Source organism: Oryza glaberrima, chromosome 6, assembly GCF_000147395.1.
Source record: "Oryza glaberrima chromosome 6, OglaRS2, whole genome shotgun sequence".
NCBI classification, from domain to species: domain Eukaryota; kingdom Viridiplantae; phylum Streptophyta; class Magnoliopsida; order Poales; family Poaceae; genus Oryza; species Oryza glaberrima.
Window position 1 is genome coordinate 5,367,214 of NC_068331.1, and position 21,465 is coordinate 5,388,678.

General features: G+C 42.6%; 2 protein-coding genes and 2 pseudogenes across 7 annotated transcripts; all 4 read left to right on the forward strand.

Moving 5' to 3' along the window:
- Window positions 1-925: 925 nt before the first annotated feature.
- Window positions 926-3,856, forward strand: LOC127777201 (omega-amidase, chloroplastic-like; annotated as a pseudogene).
- A 404-nt stretch (window positions 3,857-4,260) lies between these two features.
- Window positions 4,261-11,712, forward strand: LOC127777725 (uncharacterized). 6 transcript variants are annotated; one of them, XM_052304347.1, is made up of 12 exons: window positions 4,261-4,629; window positions 5,262-5,305; window positions 5,924-6,071; window positions 6,156-6,264; window positions 7,215-7,729; window positions 8,437-8,755; window positions 9,163-9,427; window positions 9,607-9,723; window positions 9,817-9,915; window positions 10,429-10,703; window positions 10,791-10,887; window positions 11,134-11,712. In XM_052304347.1, exons 1-12 carry the CDS (start codon window positions 4,443-4,445, stop codon window positions 11,467-11,469), a joined length of 2,511 nt encoding a protein of 836 aa, XP_052160307.1. In that variant the 5' UTR covers window positions 4,261-4,442; the 3' UTR covers window positions 11,470-11,712. The 6 variants fall into 6 exon arrangements, with proteins under 6 accessions (XP_052160307.1, XP_052160302.1, XP_052160303.1 ...); XM_052304342.1 differs by having other exon boundaries at window positions 4,262-4,629; window positions 10,429-10,887; XM_052304343.1 differs by having other exon boundaries at window positions 4,262-4,629; window positions 9,607-9,711; window positions 10,429-10,887.
- A 2,502-nt stretch (window positions 11,713-14,214) lies between these two features.
- Window positions 14,215-17,544, forward strand: LOC127777728 (uncharacterized). Its single transcript, XM_052304348.1, has 6 exons — window positions 14,215-14,501; window positions 14,587-14,637; window positions 14,745-14,796; window positions 14,927-14,985; window positions 15,716-15,761; window positions 17,229-17,544. The coding sequence occupies exons 1-6, from the start codon at window positions 14,370-14,372 to the stop codon at window positions 17,366-17,368; spliced, it is 480 nt and encodes a 159-aa protein (XP_052160308.1). The 5' UTR covers window positions 14,215-14,369; the 3' UTR covers window positions 17,369-17,544.
- Window positions 17,545-17,682: 138 nt separating this feature from the next.
- LOC127777726 (uncharacterized) lies at window positions 17,683-20,865 on the forward strand (annotated as a pseudogene).
- Window positions 20,866-21,465: the final 600 nt, after the last annotated feature.

Sequence of the window (21,465 nt, forward strand, 5' to 3'; positions counted from 1 at the left end):
TATGGATTGTCTTTTCCCATGTAAGTTTTGGAGGAAATTTAACATGAGGTAGAACCTCATGGAAAGAATCCTTTGAGTCTTTATCTCTTCTCGAATTCCTGTGTATTTCCTGCGGGCCAATCAAACAGTCATTCCTATATTTTTTCTGTGTTTCGTAATCCTCTGTTTTACACTTGCATTCCTGTCAGAATCCTATGTTTTTCCTATTCCTTCGTTTTTTCATTCTGTAATTCAAAGGGGCCCTAATATATAGTCTCACCTCTCATACACACAATGTATTAGAGTATGTGCTGCAGCTAGCTATAAATATGTAGCCCGCTTTCCTTCTCTCTCTTCTCTTCTCTCCTCCACGTATGCTTACAATTGACTTGTAGCCTGCTATTGTACTCGCTCTTAGGGGGTGTTTAGATCTAGAGGTGTAAAGTTTTGGCGTGTCATATCGGGTATTATATAGGGTGTCCCATGGGGTGTTTGAGCACTAATAAAAAACTAATTACAATATCTATCAGTAAACCGCGAGACGAATTTATTAAGCCTAATTAATCCATCTTTAGCACATGTTTACTATAACACCACATTGTCAAATCATAGAGCGGTTAGGCTTAAAAGATTCGTCTTGCAAAATAGTTTCAATCTGTGTAATTAGTTATTTTTTTTAGTATATATTTAATATTTTTGCGGGTGTTCAAACTTATAAATTTTTGGTGTGGGATCTGAACCGGACTTGGTCCCGTTACAGTATACGGGCATATCACCAGTCGGAATGAAACAATATTGCCGTTTGACAAATGGTAAAAAGTGTCTAAAAATCAAGCCGTTGCACTGCACCAAACGAGATTATCACGATCCAATCGCCGTACCAAACATAGTCTTTTATTCTCCATTAAGATCAAATCAAACAGCACCAATTATAAACACAAGTTAATGGGCAAATGACATGGAATCTACTCCTAAATCCACATCATCTTTAGCAAAAGCAACAATATTCTTGACATTATCTGATGTAGCCTTCTCCTTCAGATCACTGATCAAGATGTAAAGGCATGCAGCAGCAGGTCAACAGCCCGCAGCCTTCCTTTCTTCCCCCTTCATATCACTGATCGAGAATTCGAGATCCCACCCGGTCTCCTTCCACATCTCCAATAATGGCCGCTGTCTCAATCCCTCCTCCCCAACCCAACGCCACCAAGGTACTCTTGTGACGCACGCACTCATCGCCATCGCCTGCAATCCGACAAGTTCTCGGACTTCTTGTTCTTGGTGGTGCTGCCAATTATGGTTAGGCAGAGCGAGCTAAGCTAGCGTGTGCTCATTCTGTGCTGGCGTTTTGCAGTACAAGGTCGCGCTGCTGCAGCTGCCGGTGTCGCCGCGCAAGGAGGAGAACATCGCCCGCGCGCGCGCCCGCCTCGACGCCGCCGCCGCCGCCGGCGCCACGCTCGTCGTCCTCCCGGCAAGTCTCTCTCATTGCCCTCCCTCCTCCTCGCCTGTCAGCCTGTCACTACTACCAGTAGCTGATGAGCGGAATGCGTATGGAAGTACTGATTATGTCTGATAGTCCGTACAACACGGGGCTGGATCTCAGTGGATCGTGGTAACAAGACCACTTACAATGTCATGTTGCGTTCGTTCATAAGAATAATTAGAGAAAAAACATTGCCTTCATGACGAGTAGAAAGGTTGCAGGAGGGGCACCCTCTGATGGAGGCGTCTTGTTTCAGGAGATATGGAACTGCCCGTACTCGATGGAGACGCTGCCGAGCCACGGCGAGGACATCGACGGCGGCGCGTCGCCGTCGGTCTCGATGCTGTCGGAGGTCGCCGCCCGGAGGAGGATCACCATCGTGGGCGGGTCGATCCCGGAGAGATCATCCGGGCGGCTGTTCAACACTTGCTGCGTGATCGGGCCGGATGGACAGATAAAAGCCAAGCACAGGAAAGTAAGCATCTTGAAAGAATGTACTCCCTCTGTTTTACTATCATATTACAAGACGTTCTAAACCTTTTTTTTAAGTTAAGCTTCCTTAAGTTTAACCATCCACAACATTATATTAGTTTCCTTAAATCTAACTTTAAATATATTTTGATACTTTATTTATTTTTGTGTTAAAAATATTGCTACGTCTTTTATAATTTTGGTATAAACTGAAGAAACTTGACTTAGGGAAAAAAAAGTCAAAATATGGAGAGAGTAGTTAATTTGTGTCAAGTGCTAATCAGTGTAATACTGAGGTAACTCCTGGTTGATGGACAATTTCAGCTGCATTTGTTCGAGATTGATATCCCAGGAGACATCACTTTCAGAGAATCTGACACATTCACTGCTGGTCAAGAGCCTACCATAGTTGACACTGGTACGTCCTGAGCTCACCATTTTTACTGGAAACTTAAAGCTGAAGAATGAAAAGGGGATGTATAGCATGTCTGCAACTGTGTGATAACAAATTAGTACTACCATGTTCTCTAAGATCATACACTTCAACTCTGCTAGTAGTAAAGTTATCTGAAGAAGTTTGTGTGGTACACAATTTGTTCGCACTCTGATTGTTTGGTAACCATATCGGTCGATGTGATGCAGATGTTGGACGGATTGGCATTGGAATATGTCATGACATCCGATTTCCAGAATTGGCAATGCTGTATCGATCAAGAGGTAAGCTTCAATCACTAGGGACAAGAGATACTTGGATCAAAATCCCTGAAATCCAAGAAGACCCTTTATTAAACAACTGCTGCATTGATTTCAATTAGAATTCAGAAGTCACATCTCATGGCTTCTGAAAAAACAGGTGCACACTTGATATGCTATCCTTCTGCGTTTAACATGAGCACCGGGCAGCTTCTATGGGACCTTATGCAGAAGTCCAGGTTACATCAACTCTCGATTTTTCAGCAATTCTGCAGTTCTATCACCTTTTATCTGTACATTTTGGGATCAGGTTCAGATCTTCAGATTGAGACGAGTACTTACATTAATTCAAATAATTAACTGTCTAATTCCTCCTTGTTTCTCTCTCTCCTGCAGGGCTGTTGACAATCAGGTAATCCACATCAACGAATGAGTTCATCATTACACCCTTTTATGAGTTTTGTGATTTTCTCATCCTTCAGAAAATTTTCTTGGTTTCAGTTGTTTGTGGTGACCTGCTCGCCAGCTAGAGACCCTAATGCAGAATCGGACTACATGATCTGGGGCCATTCAAGTCTTATTGGACCAGTAACAACACACCATTGCATCAAAAGCTATTCTTCTTCCACATGCTAATTTGGGTTCCACCAGGATTAGAAGCTAAAAATTACTCTGCATTTACAACTCTGCAGTTTGGGGAAGTCATTGCAACAGCAGGGCACGAGGAAGCAACTGTCGTAGGTGAAATCGACCATTCTATGATCCAAACAATAAGGTGAAATACCTTTTAGCATTTTTGTTTTCTTTTGTGCCTTTTTTGTCTGACTGATGAGGGAAAATGTATAAAAAATGTGCAGGGAGAACCTCCCTTTGGAAATGCAGAGGAGAGAGGACCTGTACTCCACCCATTGGTTGATGTCAGGAGAGAATCTGCAGGCCACAAGACATGCGCCGCTTGACCAAATGCACAACTGCAACGAGGTGAAAATGGCTTTACAACCGTGGAAATTACGACCAGCTTAGCTGTTTGGGACCCGTCAGTGCATGCTGCTGTTTTGAAGCTTTTTCTGAAAGATTTCTTTTGACGTTGTAATTTTTTGAAAGATTATGTAACAAGATTGTACTGTCATGATGACATGCGCATAATCTTTCAAAAAAATGATTTTGTTTCTGTATGGATTTATAGAACGAAGAATTCGGAATAAGAAAAAGAACAAAAGGGCTGAAAAATATAATAAGAAAAAAAAACAGCTGTAATGGACCCGTACACCGGCTCAGTCACCAAGGGCGCAAAGCCCAGTACACCAGCCCGGCCCAGAGCAATTACCCCTATATACACAACTAAATGACGCTTCAGCCCCTCTTGACCCCGACACCAAACCATCCCTACCTGGGGGGTATAAACGTCTTTCGTAATTTAACACCCTCCGCGCATTTACCGCTCGCCGCTCCGCCGTAAAACCCGTGCTCCACCACCGCCTCGTGCAAACCCAACACCCCGCAATTTCCACCCTTTTTCCTTTAAATAAATATAAATAAATAAATAAACCAACAAAAATAATAATATTTTTCCCCCTTCTCGCGTCGCGAGTCGCGAGTCCCCCTTTGAACGGCGCACCCAGCCAAGCCAAGCCGAGCGAGCCGAGGCCCCCAACCACTCACCCACTCCTCCCCCTCCCGACCAAAACCCACGCCCTAGCTCGCCTCGGGCGCCGCGCGTCGTTTGATGCGATTTCGGCGGCGATCACCACCACCACCACCACCACCACGCGCTCCTCCGGCGTAGCGTTCGGGCGATCTCGCGGCGGCGGCGGCGATGGCTGGCGGGGGCAGGGCTGGCACGGAGAAGGGGGCGGCGGCGGGGCGCGGGCAGACGGCGATCCAGTCCACCATCCAGTCTATCAAGGAGGTCGTCGGCGGCCACTCCGACGCCGACATCTACGCCGCCCTCCGCGAGTGCAACATGGACCCCAACGAGACCACGCAGAAGCTCCTCAACCAAGGTCATCCCCCTTACCCCCGCCCACCTCCTGATCTGGGCGTGCTTCGATCTCGTGAGGCCGACCTAGGGTTTTGGTCGTGTGATTTCTCCCTGCATTGGGTCGATGTCACGGCGCGGGTCTTTGCGTGGCTCGCGGAATTGGGATTGGGGGGCTAGCGTGCTAGGGTTTTGTACGATCTGGGGCACCTGGCGTAGTTGTTGATTTTGCGGTTGATTTGGGATATTTGGTTTTATATTTCTAGGGCTTTTATCTGCTCACATATAGGTGGGTTGGTTTGGGCCTTTTAGTGTGATAGATTAGTGCTTAGACCCTGGGTTTACTAATGGTTTTGATTAATCAAGCGGTCAATCACACGGATTTATCTGATACAAGGGTGTTATGTCATTTTGAGTAGATGGGCGTGGTGGTACTGATACTTTAGTGGTTTTACCAAAAGAACTGAATTGCTAGTACAACCACTTGATGTTCTTATCCCCAAAACTTAGTCAGTGGGGATATTGCAGCCTACAGGCATGTCGCATTCAGCTTATTTAATATTTGTGAAGTTTCCTTATTATTATAGATGATGATATTATTTCTGTATTAGGTATTTATCTTCATAGTCTAATTCCTTTCATGGTTTACATTTGCAGATCCATTTCATGAAGTGAAAAGAAAAAGGGACAAGAAAAGAGAGGTATACATTTTTGCAGTTTTGGACTCATGTTAATGAGGATTGAGAAATGTCTTTTTACTATTTTCTTTTGGCAGTAGCCCATTAACTCATAGCCAACTACACAAATAGTTATGCTTCGTATACCTTTCTTATAGTCGTAGGACAATCATTGTTGTGACAGCAAACTACAATGTAAAATTTGATCATATACCCACTGTTTTTAAGATTGAAATTGAGGAATTACCCTCCCGACCCACATGCAATTACCTTAGATGAATCCATACGTCATTGGCACAGGAGAGTAAATCCTCAATTTCTGAAGGGATGGTATATGATCAAGCCTCCATTTACATACCAAGATGTAGTACGCCTGAATATGTGAATTCAATTGTTAATGTTAGGTTTGCCATAATTTTACAGTGTGTAATTTGAAACTGAGATGGATTCAAAGTCTACATCTTCCATCTAATTACAATCTTATTAGTTTTTGAGGCTCTTCATGTTACAGTTTGGTTGTGTTGAATTTCTTTATGCCCACATGTGAGATTTTGCTCCGAATGTGATGTTTAATCCATTGCTTAAAGTCACACATTGCTATGGATCACCCTTTTTGATCATGCATATCTGTTGCTGTTTTAGAGTGCTGGACAGAAAACTGTTCCTGATGCTTCTGCACAAGCTGAGCACAACTCACAGTGGACGAAGCCACGCACACAAAGGGTTGAGAATGACCAAAGAAGAGCTTACAGCCATGGTCAGGCATCTGGTAACACAGCTGAATCTCATGGTTTGTATAATATCGCCATAAGTTGGGCAATATTGAGAAAAAAAAGTGGTTACATTTCTAATTGTTTGACATGGCTTAATGTAGGTCCTAATCGGGAATTTCGGGTTGTGAGAGACAACAGGCATGGTGTGCTTGAAAACAGACCAGAGCTAGGACACAAAGGTTCACCAAATGTAAAAGTGTCTGATAGGAGGTATGATTGTCGTATTGTCTGGTTATTTTTTCTCTTTTGCCCATACTACGTTTGGTACCCTATGTTGGCTAGTTTTGAGACCTAATCTATATCTGGGTCAAATCATATGTGAGTCATATCATCTGTATATTTATTTGTTCATTGTAATGTTTGTAGTTGATGTATAATTGCAGAGTAGTAATATTTTTTATTTAAAAAATGGCAACATTGAAGTAAATAAAGTACCTTGTGGTTAGACAATGTTGGTTTGGGTACACCTATATACTTCCTCCGTTTCATAATGTAAGTCATTCTAGCATTGCCCACACTCATATAGATGTTAATGAATCTAGACATATATATGAATCTAGATTCATTAAAATCTATATGAATGTGGACAATGCTAGAATGACTTACATTACGAAACGGAGGGAGTATCAAGCAACATTAAACCTTTTTACTTTTACCATTTCCATGTCTAACCTGATATGCTGTTTTCTTTTCTTGATTGGAAGATTATATACTGCTGCTTCATTGGTTCTGCGGTGCCTTTTTCAAGATCTTTACTTTTGCTATTCTTGGATGCTGTAACTACTGCCTTCTCTTTTCTTGCATCCTAAAATCCATGTCTCAACATTTTCAAAACTCGATTGCCAATATTTTCTGGACCTATTTCGATTTGTTATATGAAAATTGTATATATATAAATATCTTGATGTAAAGTTATAAAAAGTATTGCCAGAGTCACATCTCAAGGACCATATGAGTCTATGACAAGTAAAAAAACATACACACACAAAAGAATGGATGTACTAGTTAGCAAAAATTGTTTTATAGCCAGAACTAAAATACTTCTACTGGAATTGGTAAATCTTTGCTGACCTAACTAAAAGAATGGATGACCAATTGTCTTGCATTTGTGTGCCTTGATACTAAACTAACATTTTGCTTAATGAATTGTTGTTCTGTAGTGTGCCTGTAGTTCAAACCGGTTGGAACCATCCTCCTGCTACAACTTCAGAAGGCCAGATAACACAAGGTGCGAAGCACAGCTACAACTCTGACGTGCATCAAGTGAAGAGACAGGCTCAGGGCACTGCTCAGAAATATGTGAAGCCACATTTGAAGAACTCCCAGGATGAGCAACACCCTCCTACTTCTGATCCAGCTCACACCCGACCAAATTTGAAAGCTGCTGAAGGTGCTGTTGGATCCGTTCAACGCCATGTTGGAGTAGTTAGTGTGCAAAGGCAACCATCTGGCCGCTCAAGTTCTCACTTGCATGTACAAAGTGGTGGTTCTCACGTAAATAATCAGCGGGGAAACTTTGTCCCAGGTGGACCATCTGGACGCCATTTTATGTCTAAAAACATGCAGTCCGTTCATAGAACTGCTTTAGATTCAGTACATCGTGGCAGATCTGGTGGCAGATCTTTTGTTGCCTCTAGTAGTAAATATCAGCAAGGTCCTGCCAGCAACCAGAAAGGTAACATTTTCAAAGTTATTTGTGTCATTCAGTTCTGGTTAGCAAATCATCAAAGTTATTTGTGCTATTCAGTTGGTTAGCAACAGTGTGTCAAAAGTGACCATATTTGTTTTCTTGCAATAGAGACACTCAAGATTTGAAGATGAAAAGTTAACATATTCCCATATCACTCCATAGATTGCTCGTTCTTGTTGTTTGTTGGTTGCTAGGACTCAATTTTGGCTGCTTAGTAGTCAGTACTTAGAAGATGAGCAATTCAAATCATGATGTAGGAAAAGACAGACCTGACATCATTTTGTTCTGACGTGATTCTTTAATATGGTAGCTCAACGATGAAATTTCCTTTATGAAGTGCATATAGAAAAATAATAGGACGGCCTGGACGGGTATGCATTTCTCTTTATGCCAATAAGAAATTTTGGCATGAATCGAGAATGAAGTAAGTGATGTGCATTTGTTCTGAATCACTGAAGGATATTCATATATATTTCAATTGACTGTCTTCCTTGTCTACCTGTCGCTTGTTCCAATCACCTTTTTACACATTTTTATCAGAAATTCCGTTTGGATGGCTGAGTAGTTCATGTGTAGCTTACTTTTCATGTTTTATATTCTCTGATAACATCAATTATGAGGTCTGACATGGGGTGTTTGGGCCACATCAGTGAAATTCACATTGTTATACATGTTCTCTCTCTCCTCTGCAGTCACACAGCCGGCAAAGGAGTGGAAGCCAAAATCAACAAAGAAGTCTTCCAACATTGATACTGATAATAACAATGGAACAGATGTAATAACAACTTCAGCTAGCAACACTGAAAATTCTAATGTGTTGGATGAGAATGCTTTGTGTGAAAAAACCTCTCAAGCTTGCATACATGAGGTGGAGCATGTTATTATCCCAGAACATCTCCGTGTACCAGAGTATGAGCAGACAGGATTAAGGTTTGGCAGTTTTTCCCCTGGATCTGGTGCAGACCAAGTATCAAGCTCAGAAAGTCCATCGGAATCTGAAGAACAAGAACAGTTGGGTGATCCTATGCCAATAGCGTGAATACAGATTATCTAGCAATATATACAACTACTTAAAAATAAGTACAAGCAAATTTGTCCATTGAAATTGCTTCATTACTGCATAGAATTGACATATGCATTCTATAGCTAAAAAAAATGTTCTGTATGCTCCATTTACTTTTCTACCTACTTATGAGTTATAACATCTTATTTTCTTGATATTGTCTTTTGGAAATGTAATCATGGTGAAATAGTGAGTATTTTGAAACCTACATTAACTTAATGCAATACTGCTTGTTAGTTGCTAAAGAAAGGCTCTAATTTAGCATGCCATACCTAAATGTGGTGTGGATTTTCATATCAGAGCTTTCAGCATTCCTGCAAATATGGCATTGTCTTATTTTCTTTGTTACATGTAGTGTACAAGAACCAGTTCAACTTGTTGTTGAAGATGACTCATTGCGCGCTGGACATGATGAGGTAGATGTGGAAGCAAGATCTTCACAACTCAATCTTTCCACATTGACAGCCGAGATATCCTTGCCACCATCTGAGGATAGCGTAGAAATGAATGGTGAAGAGGTTGAGAACGATGATGGTCTTGGGTTGGTTCAGAGTGATACTCCACTTGCACCTGTTGATGGCCAAAATATGCAGAGTGCCTCAAATCTGACTGCGTTTTCAGTAAGTCAATGAAGAATTGTTAGCTATACGGGAACACCTCTACTTTTTAGTTTGCTGATTAAGATTTTTGAAGAATTACTTCTGTTGGCATTTATTTTTAGATTAGTATTTATTTTCTAGGCTGTTCTTTTTCTGACATTCTCAGATCTTTGTATGAGTAAAACTATCACTTTTTTCAGACATATGGTCATGAAGACCCTAATATGCATCCAAGTAATGAGGCACAGTTATACAGACTAGTGGAACCTAATGTACATCCACAAGTAATGGCATCCCCTTCTCAGGTAAATTTACCGGTGAGTTCAGTTGTACCTGGTTGTCATTGAATGCATATTCTCTTGATGGAATGCTATAGCTTCCTCACCATCTGTTTCCCTATCTGTAAGCAGGGGTACCCTTCGGAAAATCCTGAAGCAGATAATGCCGTGCAAGTGTTCAGAATACCAGAATCTAATGTACATTCACAAGTACTCCCTTCCACATCTGAGGTGGCACTACTTATCATCTTGCAACCAACCCAATGCTTACTTTCTTCTGTGCTTTCTTTCTCATTACCTTTTGCCCACCCATCTGTTATTTATCCTTCCAGGCTTCTATTTCTTTACTCGGTATCATGTTGCGTAGGGCTGCAAATGAATCAAGTTTGGTCATATTTCATTGGTTTAACCTGCATTGATTTATAAACTGGCCTGATTGGACTGTTTTAGTTTGGCCAGAAGGCTAGTTACCATGCTCAACATTTAATATTTCAGCTGGATATGGTTGGACCTAACCAAAGCATAACTTATGTCCCCCCTTAAAATTGGTGTATGTCAGGTTAACCAACAAGGTCATGAGCCTTGAGCTTACCTTTGTTCTTTTATTTAAAAAATAATAATGTTTTGTTGACTGAGATCAAATCCCTGGCAACACTTTATTTAACACAATGTCTTGAAGGCAACTACTATTTGTCTCAATGTTATTGTGACACCTGATCTCATCCATTTATTCTTCTTTTGCAGGCCATTAGTTCACAGATCGTGAGCAGCAGCCCTGTTGCAATCTCTCAACAACTGCAACATATGTCCCAGCCACAACAAGCAGCACAGCTCTACCCTCCTGTTCATATGCAACATTATCCAAATTTCATGCCATACCGTCATCATATCTATTCTCCAGTTTATGTCCCACCCATGGCTATGCCAAACTTTCCAACAAATATCCCCTATCCATCAAATGGAAACAATTATCTTCAGATGCCAGGAGGAGGTTCACATTTAGCAGCAGGTGGCATGAAGTATGGAGTTTCACAATATAAACCTGTTCCAGCTGGTAGCCCTTCTGGTTATGGAAATTATACTCATCCAGCTGGTTTTACATTTAGCTCTCCTGGTGTTGGTGTTATTGGAGGGGCTGTTGGTGTCGATGATGTCAATAGGATCAAATACAAGGATAACAACCTTTATGCACCATCCCCACAGGTACAATTTATAGATGACTGAAGATCCTGCTTTGTTTCAAATTGAACTATGCACTTCTGTTTAAAATACCACAACCTACTCTATTTACTTAGGCCACTGTGGTAGTCTAATTAGAACAGCAATAACTTATGAATTCTGTTCTACCTCTTCCTTACAGTTCAATAGTAGTTCTATTTTATGCTAGCGTGCCTTGATGGTATTTCCTGTACGCATTACTCTATTCACTAATTGGGATGCTTTTTACAGGTGGAGACATCTGATATCTGGATTCAGACACCTAGAGAGATGCCGACTTTGCAGTGTCCTCCATATTTCAATTTATCAGGTCAAGCAACATCTGGTGCTTTTGTGCCGAATCCTGGGAATGCATCATTCAATGCTACAGCTCAATCCTCCCATGCGCAATTCCCAGGCTTGTACCATGCACAGCAGCCTTCGTCAATTGTAAGTCCACATCCCATGGTGCATCAACAAGTCCAATCGGCAATTGGTCCCAACGGTGGAGTTGGTGTGGCTACACCAGCCCCTCAGGTAGGGGCTTATCAGCAACCCCAGCTTGGTCATTGGAGACCTGGCTTTTAAAGGTTTATTAATTATCTGTAATTAGGGGGTCACAAGAGCCTTTATGTAACAAAAGAGGCTACTTTTAACAGGAAGCACATTTGTTTTTAGTGCAGCTCTTTCTGATCTATTTAAGGTATAACAGGGTTTTGTTAGCTTTCCCCCAAGGTGAATTCAGTATCCCATCTGAACTGGTTTGATGTAGATTGTGAGCTAAACATTGGCTTAGTTCTTGCAAGAGCACAGAAGTTGAATGCCGTTTTATTCTTTCGTTTCCTGATCTATTTGCACGTTGATCGCGTTTGAAAGTTTGCAGCACACCTCGAGTAAACAGGTTACTCATATTTGGTGGTTTCAATTGAAGCAATCATCATGTTTTCAAACTTGTTCAACTGTATCATTATCATTATTATTTTTTTGTCAATTTTGACTAATCAAGCAGCAATTTGTTTTGATACTTAACTCAGCTGAAGAGATGTAATCACTATTCCTAGTGAACAAATGAAGTTACTTTTATTCTGCTTGGGATTCAAATTTATCTTGATGATTCTTTTTACTGTATGTTAGAAATGGTTCAGCAACTTTGATATTGGCCCTGCTGGTGTAGTTTACTTTGATATGAAATTATGAGCATTAAAGAATTGCTTTGATATTGGCCCTGCTGGTGTTAACTTTGATATGAAATTATGAACATTAAAGAATTGCTCATTGCTATTGCTGCGGAGAAGCCTTTCTGGGTAGCCAGGCTGGGGAGAAGCCTTTCTGGGCAGCCACAGATACTGTTGTCCCTATGCACATACTAGTATGAAATAAATGCTACTATACTATACAGCCACTTTGGCTGTGTTTAGTTCCTAAAAAAAGTGGGAAGTTTGGAAAAAAAGTTGAAATTTTATACTCTGTAGAAAAGTTTTGGATAAAGTGGGAAGTTTGGAAAAAAAGTTGAAATTTTATACTCTATGTAGAAAAGTTTTAGATGTGATGTGATGGAAAGTTGAAAGTTGGGGTAGTAGGGGGTGAACTAAACACGGACTTTAAGAGTTATCATTCGACGCTATTGTTTTTTTTTTGTAACTAAGGGTAAGGGCATTGCTTCCCTCAATCGGTGAAATTTTGCTGCCACAAGTATCGCAATCCAAATTTCTGTTGCGCCCAGAAAGTTGTCTCGGATGAAACTATTTCTGATCTGTTTTTGTTTAACAAGTGGGATGGTATAGGGTTAGTGCAATTTCCTCGGCTGCTAGTTAAATCGATAAATCTTACATCAATTATGAATGAATCTAACCGTCGTTTTTATATTCTTGTCATTGACCAGCACGGTTAAAACTAGAACAATATACTACTTCCTACGTTTCAAAATGTACTGAATTTTTATCATTCAATCTTTTTTCTAGAATAATTCACATCTCTTCTTAATCGCACTCGTTCCCGGGTGATCTGGGAGATTGAGAGAGAAAACATCTCGTTTTCCGCGCGCACGCTTTCCAAACTACTAAACGGTTCATTTTTTGCAAAAAAAAAATATCCATAAGAAAGTTGTTTTAAAAAATCATATTAATCCATTTTTAAAATTTAAAATAGTTAATACTCAACTAATCATACGCTAATGGCTCACCTCATTTTGCGTATCTTCCCAATCTCCTCAATCCCTTTCTCCTCAGACACACTCTAAGACTACAATTTAGCTGACGTTTCATTGTCAGGTCCAGAACTTGAACCTATACAGGTAAGTTTCACCACTAAGACCGTCTTCTTATCTAAGTGTTTCCAGCTTTATCTTTTAAGCTATCAAACGGTGTGTTTTTTCAAAAAAAAAAAGATACTTCTATAGGAAAGTTGTTTTAAATAATCATATTAATCATTTTTTTTAAGTTTTTAAACTAATCCTTAATTAATCGTGTGCTAATATGTGCTTCAGTAAGGCTATGTTCTTATCTCATCTTTCCAACTTTATCTCCCAAACTGCTAAACAGTGCGTGTTTTAGAAAAAAAAATTCTATATGAAAGTTGCTTTAAATAATCATATTAACCCAACTCAGATAAGTTGAAGCTTAGCCACTTAGATTATCAGTGCTTATAAATTTGAGGAGGACTATAGACCAGTATACCGTTGCAACGCAATAGTTAATGTGCTGACACCATCACAATATCGTAGGGTACAAATCTGGTACCTTTGGATACCATGTTGATGGTACTATATATATCGGATCTGGTACATCTAATACAATACATGATACCTTGTAGGTACCAGATGTGGTACCTAGGTATAGTATGGTACTGGATCTGCTACCTCTGGTATCAGATATGATACCCCTAGAACTGACATAGGTATCACGCTGACGTCAACATGTTATCATAGGTATTGAATTTGGTATCTCCGATGCTAGATATGATACCCCTAGATATGGTAGGTATCACGCTGACATTAATATGCTACTGTAAGTATCGGATCTGCTATCTCCGGTAGACATCATATACTATAGGTATTAAATCTGATACTTAGATAGCATACTGGCATCATCATGATTTCATCGTACTTCTGTAGTATTTTTATATAAATTTTGATACAGAGCTGGGCATCGAATACCAAAACATTGTAAAAGAAAAAGAAAAGGTAACGCTCGATCGGGACCCTTGAATAAAGATTAGTTTCTCCGTTCCAAAATAGTAATAGTATAATAACGTTTGGCTATAAAACAACTATAAATTCAAATTTATAACTAAAAATATTTATATTTTTGGGATAGAGTCGTCGTGCCGGGTCTGACCATCGCGAGATCAAACCGGTTCAATTCCCTGCCCGGCCGAGTCGAGCCGGGAAAGCGTCGCACGACACGACTCTCCTCCCACCGCTCGGCCTTCGCACCGCCGCCGCCGGCGCCACCGCTCGGGAGACGCATCCGCCGCCGCCGCCGCCCGCCATGGGGACCCGGGAGGTGTACGAGGAGAAGCTGCGTACCGGCGCGCACCTCCACCGCGACCCCACCATGAACCCCGGCCTCGGCTCCGCCCGCTGCCCTCGCTGCCTCTCGCTCCTCACCCCCAACTCCTCCGTACGCTTCTCTCCTCTCCTCCCTCCTCTCAGGTCGCCGTTCCCGGCCCCTTGACCTTGTTTGTGTTTGTTTGATGGCCGCGCAGGGAGAGGGCGACTGGGCCATCACCTCCGTGCTCCACGACGCCACCGCCGTGGTAACCCCCATCTCGTCCCAGTGCTTAGATTTTTCTCAGTTACCTTCGCGAGATGGCGAAATTTGTAGCAGCTAACTTTGTGTGTGTGGTCATTGGTGTCGCTGTAGGCTGGTTCGGGCGCCGGCGCGATGCTCAGTGCGGTGCACGGGTTCAATACAGGTTGCGATCTTAAAAGAGTTCCCTGCGTTTGATTTGGGGTTTTCAAACCCTCAATCTAGGTTTATGCGGCTGTTTAGATGGTAGTTAGATTCTCTGAGTGATGAATTGTTTGCTGGTGGATTTGGAACAGGGATTCCGTTCGTCCAGAAGCATGTGAAGGGGCCCAAGTGGCTGCAACTTCTTGTTGGGGTATGGCTTGAATCTAAGCTCATGTTCGAGTACGCACGTACTTATATTAATCCACTTTGGGCTGTTTGATCGCTAGTGTTACGCTTCCGCTGTGCTATGTGAAAAGCTTATGCTAGCTGTAGATCCTCCAACATGGTTGAACATATGTTCAAGTTCAATGCAGGTAGATGTAGTCTATAAGGTTAACTGTCATAATACAATCAGGTATTTAGAATGGACTGTGGTGACAGTTTACCCCAATTTGTTTTTAGAAATAAACCATATAAGTGTTTCTTTTCTATTGTAGTTTTTTTTTTTTTTTGAAGTGTGAAACATGCTATAGGATGATAAGTTAATGGAGAAACATACTCAGTGTTTACCTTCTTGTACAAGAGAGTCACTATATCCTTCAATTTAGTCTGATTCAGTTTACAATGCTTGTGTGTGTGATTTAAGAATATGGTATGGGGCATTTGTTTGAATTCAAAATGGTTCTTGAAAAACTATGTTATTCAAACGTAATAGCTAGATATTTGTTCAATGGACAAAAAAAATGTTGAAGGAGTGCATTTGGTCAAAGGGTTTCTAGAACTTGGGCATTATGAAGATGAAACTGAAATTTCAGATAAGCTCAAATGTGTTATAAAATACTTATGCAAATCTGGTCTACTACTTGCAATCTGTGTACTTTACAACTAAACATTGCTGCTTTGTTGTTCAACTGATGAGATATGTACTTTTGTTTGTCCAGGTGCCTCCATTGCTCTTGTTCTCTGGTACCAGCGCTTTATTTGGGGGTAAGTCCTTGCGGTAACTAGTCACTAAAAATGATGTGTCTGATAGAAGTAGTAAATCTTGTTAAGTTGTGAGTACTTGTTATTTTTATGATTTTATCACTTTTTTTTTGCTAGCTTATGATGTTTACACTTTACACTGAGAATCCTGATTTACATATCTATAACTGAAGCCTGAAGCGGGAAAAGTCCCTTTCCTTCCCTTTTGTTCACGCGCTGGTTTATTTTCTTTACGAAACCTAACTAGCTGTAAGAATAGTAGAATAGTTCTATAAAAAGGAGGAACACTTGAAATAATGGATCTCTCCCTTTGTTTGACCTTTGATATATGGTTGTGGAACAACAAATATTCCAACACTAAAGACCTTGTTATGAGGGTCTTTTAGATCTAACCCAGTGAACATTCTGGACATTCATCCTTTCGCAGATCTAGTAGTGAAGTTATGACTCACTATTAGAGGACGTGTCAGGATTGACAACGTTGCAAAATTACATATTATACTGCAATAGAAAGGAGTTTTTCGACCAGGGTAGGATCATGCGTCAGTTATCGTTCACTTTAATCCCTATCAAAGCAATAGATGAAGCTTACTAACTTCTACATTTTCTATCAATGTAACAATTAATAGCATAGCGAAGTTATCCATAATGGCAAATACTATTTCCTCTTCTCTCAAAAACCCTTAACCATCCAGTTCTATCTACCTAAAAGCATTTTAGGCGAACCAGATCTAAGCCACAAATATGGGATCATGCTAACTTTGCTGGGTTAGAGTTAAGAATTAATTCTGGGCTGGCAAAGCTGTTTGAATCCAAAAGCATAGATCCTCCAAAATTTTCCACAATCAATTTACTCTTCTAGAAATGTAGCCAGAATGTCAGGTTATCTGCTACACAGCACATTAGCTAACATTGATTAGGTTTGGACTTTGGACGTTTGGTATTTGCAGCAAAGGGAAGAGAGAAGCTACAGGTTCAATGTAATATAAATCTAGTTATTTTTTTCCAGAGCTATTTATGTTTGGGCCCGGGGTGTGTCAGCTCTCTGCCATTGTAATTGGGGCACAGTAGCTGGTTAACATACATAAGGATGGGCATTGCTCATGTGAGAGGGTAGGGAGAGGTTAAGTGTGATATAATCCTGTGCAGATATTTACCTTTTACCATATTTGATAGTAATTTTCTGTGCATTATTGCTACTAAATGGACAATGGAAAATATTCCTGTAGCCATTCTAGTTCTTTCTGTCTGCATCTTCAGATGAGCTATAATTTTGTGTCATCTAAGTTTGCTAGACTATATGATGAAAAATATGTCTTCCATCTTTTCTTTTGCATAGATTTATCAAACTTAAGGTGTTCTGAGCTCATGCAGATTTTTACACCAGCACAAGTATTCATGCAGCACACAATGTACGTGGAATTATCACTAGTGCCTATATAATGTCTAATGATCTGTTATTTATTGCAGCATATGCGCTTCCAACGTTTGCTCAGCTCACTGTAACATCTTATTATGCCGCATCAAGTGCCTCTCACTATGCAGTTTCGCAGATTACCCGCCAGATCGAAAGGTCCCATATGTCAGACACTAATGGGAATTCCAGATGAGTTGTTCTCACTCAATATTATGCTACATACTTGTTTACGCTCTATATACGTGGTACATAAGTTATTCCTCCCGTTTTTTCTGTTGCACTAGTCTGATAGCTTCGGCATGTTTTGCACACACAAACCTATATTTATCATAGGATGAAGCTGCATGTCCTTAACATCCTAAATTAAAAGTGCTTCTCTTCTACTTTTTTTTTTCTGTCGCCATTACTTTTATCTGTGGAAAAATGTCCCAAATTACTGGTCAAGAATGCAAAACGTTCTACGACAGATTTACGATGGGGGCTGTGGATCCGGTTGCTAAGCATCATGCGGTGATGAAAAGAACGTCAAACAGCATCAGATAGTGCGAGGTGAAAAAAAAAAGATTATAGCCTGAGGCTATAGCTAGAGAAAAGAATAGAAACTACCTATACCACGTATCAAGTACAACTTCACGCCATGTTGAAAGAGGGACCTAGCACTAAGCCTGTCATGCTATGTGTGACCACTTGTTGCCATGAGAACAAGAACCACAGAAGCACTACCATCTCCGAACTAGGGATGCAAGTGGGTAGTCCCGCTGCTCGCATAAAAATTCGCTTGCTAGTTCATTTCCCATATGGTAGTGCAAAATTTAGAAGAAAAAATGAACTATAAGTGAGATAAGCGGGCTAAGAAACCCGCTTGCCCGCCCCGCTTGCGTCCCTACTCCGAACCCCCTTGAATTGATCGCATAGAAGGTGGGAGCATCTCCGACCCACCTAGATAATTAATCGCAGAGAAGGTGGGCTCCCTGTCATCACCATAGCCTAGAAGTGCAAGTGCAGAGGGAGAGGGTGAGAGAAGAAAGATCCCCTCCTCCCTCGCACAGGTCTGTCGTCCTCATGACTTACAAAAGGAGAAAATCCCCTACATACCTGAAAAGTTTCGATATCTCTTCTGTACCCCTGAATTTTGCCCTATCTCAGTTTTCATTTTGATCTCTATCTCTATTCTGTTATTTGACCGAGAGTTGACCGTTGGATTTTCTAAAATGATCATATCGCGCATTTTCCATGCTTACGTGCTACCTACTTCATAATTCACAATGTGAAAAATTGTAATTCATGACAAATCAAATGAGACATAATTATTTGTTTTAAAATTCAAAAAAGAAATAAATTGTTGAACAAATTTACTTTTTTTACGAAATCTATATAAGAGTTGTAGCTAGAAATTATGAACCAAAATTATTTATTTATTGTGTTCAAATTTTGATGTAAATGGTGTACGAATTTCATAAAAGTCAATTAAAAATTCATACAAAAATTTTAGATTTATTTTTAAAATTTTTCATCAAATAATTGTGTTTTTATCACTAAACTAACACATGTATAAGAGAGGGGTAATATAGTCAATCTCAAAACGGTCAACTCATGGTCAACTAACGGAATGGGCATTGAGGAGATCAGAATGAAAACTCAGGGGTAAGTAGGAGATGACGCAAAGTTAAGGGGCACATAAGGGATTGAGAGGATTTTCAGGTGCATACCGAGGATTTTCTCCTTCCAAAAGTGTCGTAGATGAACAACAGACATCCTGAGGCATAAATAGCAGAAAACCACAAGTCGGGCTAGCTTTTTGCTTGGAGTCTTTTATTTCCCTGTCGCCGTAGTCCCCTTTCCACCAAGTCACCCACCATCGTCCCACCACCACCAACACGAAGTTGCCACAGACACTCCCAGGGCGTTCCTACACTATACTTCCCGGGGTCGGTGACCCCGGAAAGAATTTCAATCTTAAGTTGTTTTAGCCCATATTAACTACTATATTATTCGTTTGGAAAAAGTACACCGAAGGTCCCTCAACTTATCATCGAGTTACAAAATCGTCCTCCAACCGCAAAACCGGATACAGCACATCCCCCAACTTACAAAACCAGTGCAAACCAAGTCTCTTAGCGGTTTTGTTTGATGTGGCGGCTGAGTCATCGTGGGACCCACGTGGGCCCTATATGTCAGGATGCCACGTCAGCAGACCGGCCTCTCCCCTTCCTCTCCTTTCCTCCTCTCTCTCTCTCTCTCTCTCTCTCTCACTCTCTAGACTCGTCCGACGGCCGGCCGGCGACGCGGCAATGGAGGCACGGGAGAAAGGGAGGGCGGCGGCAGGGCGAGGCGGTGTCCGCGGATGCGGCGGCGGAGAGGCGGCGGCGGAGACACAGGTGAAAGGGGAGGGCGGCGGTAGGGTGAGGCGGCTTCGGCTGCGACGCGGGGCGAGGAGGTCCGACGGCCGGCCGGCGATGCGGCGGCGGCGACACGGCGTCGGCGGGCGAGCGGTGGCGCCATGGCCGCAGCTAGGCGGCAACCGCAGCTGGTTCAAGTTGCCGATGCTGTCGTCGCAGCAGGCGTCGTATGTGAGCGAGGACCAGCAACACGAAGAAGACGACGGCGACGGCGACGAGGTCCTCATCCCCGGGTTGCCGGCGAGGTTCACATACGCGGAGCTGGAGGAGGCGAACGTACCTGATTTATCAGTTTTTTAGACAACTCGTGAAGTCCTAAATCCATCTAAAAATGCTCATCATGTAGTACTCGTTTGTTTGACTTTACTTCCCATACTCTCTCTCCTTGTGCATTACATGATTGTCACCTGCTTGTGATCTGCTCTGGAATAGAGAGAGTTCTTCAAGCCTTTGACAATGGCTGCTGACAGATTCTTGCACTTCGCCTCGCTCGTTTCCGTGGTGGTCTTGGTACATGCATTTTCTTTTCTGATCGTCTCTCTGCTCTGCTGTGACCTGTGAGTTGATCTGATCATGTTAATTGCATACGCGCGTGTAGGCCGCCGGATCGAGATCGCCGGGCGGCGTGGCGGCGCTGCCGCGCCGTGGACAGCTGGTTGACGGCGGGGACAACGACAAGAACAAGTGCGTGTACATGCTGTACTACATGGGGACCGGGTGGATCTGGAAGGCCGGCACGGACGCGGCGATCGGCGTGGAGCTCACGGCGGCGGACGGCAGCGGCTTCGCCGTCAGGGACTTGGAGCGGTGGGGCGGGCTCATGGGCGCCGAGCATGACTACTACGAGCGCGCCACCACCGCGTCGCCGGCCGACCATCGGACTTCCTCGCCCCGTGTCGTAGCCGCCGCCGCCTCTCCGCCGCCGCATCCGCGGACACCGCCTCGCCCTGTCGCCGCCCTCCCTTTCTCCCGTCCCTCCATCACCGTGTCGCCGGCTGACCGTCGGACCTCCTTGCGCCGGCGACCTCCTCCCCACCACCGGCCGGCCCTGCACAGAGTCCAGAGAGGAGTGAGAGAGAGAGAGAGAGAGGAGGAAAGGAGAAGAAGGGGAGAGGCCGGTCTGCTGATGTGGCATCCTGACATGTGGGGCCCATATGAGTCCCACGATGACTTAGCCGCCATGTCAAATAAAATCGGGGTTAAAACCGCTAAGGGACCTGGTTTGCACTGGTTTTGTAAGTTGGGGGATGCGTTGTATCCGGTTTTACGGTTGGAGGATGATTTTGTAACTCGATGATAAGTTGAGGGACCTTCGGGGTACTTTTTCCTATTCGTTTTGGGTTCACCACTGGACACTCCTCCGTCGGTTAGGCCTCCCATGGGCCACCTACGTGCGTTGCCATGACTAGGCAGACCTCGATGGCTGCTCCTGCTCAAGCCAACTGCCTGCTCCCTCCGTCCCCAAAAAAATAATCTAGAACGAGATATGACACATTATATTACAAACAAATTTAGACATATGTGTATCTAGATTCATAGTAGTAGAATATGTCACATTCGATACTAGGTAGGTTTTTTATGGGACGGAGGTACACCTCTAACCGCTGAGGCACTCGGTCACGAACCTCTCCCTTACCAGCCTACCCCATCCTAGACCGCCACTTGTCGACTCAGCCGGGGATGCCCAATTCTACTGAGGACGCACCGCACCACCTCTACTAGCCAGACCTCGTTGGCTACTCTCACTCAACCCAGTCGCCTCGCCTCCACCTCTTACCATCTCTTACCGCTCGTGCCACTAGCCACCGACCTTGATCTCACCTCATCGAGCTTACCCCCACTAGCATGCCTTGCCCCAAACCGGGATACCAGATCCCGCTAGAAGGCGCTG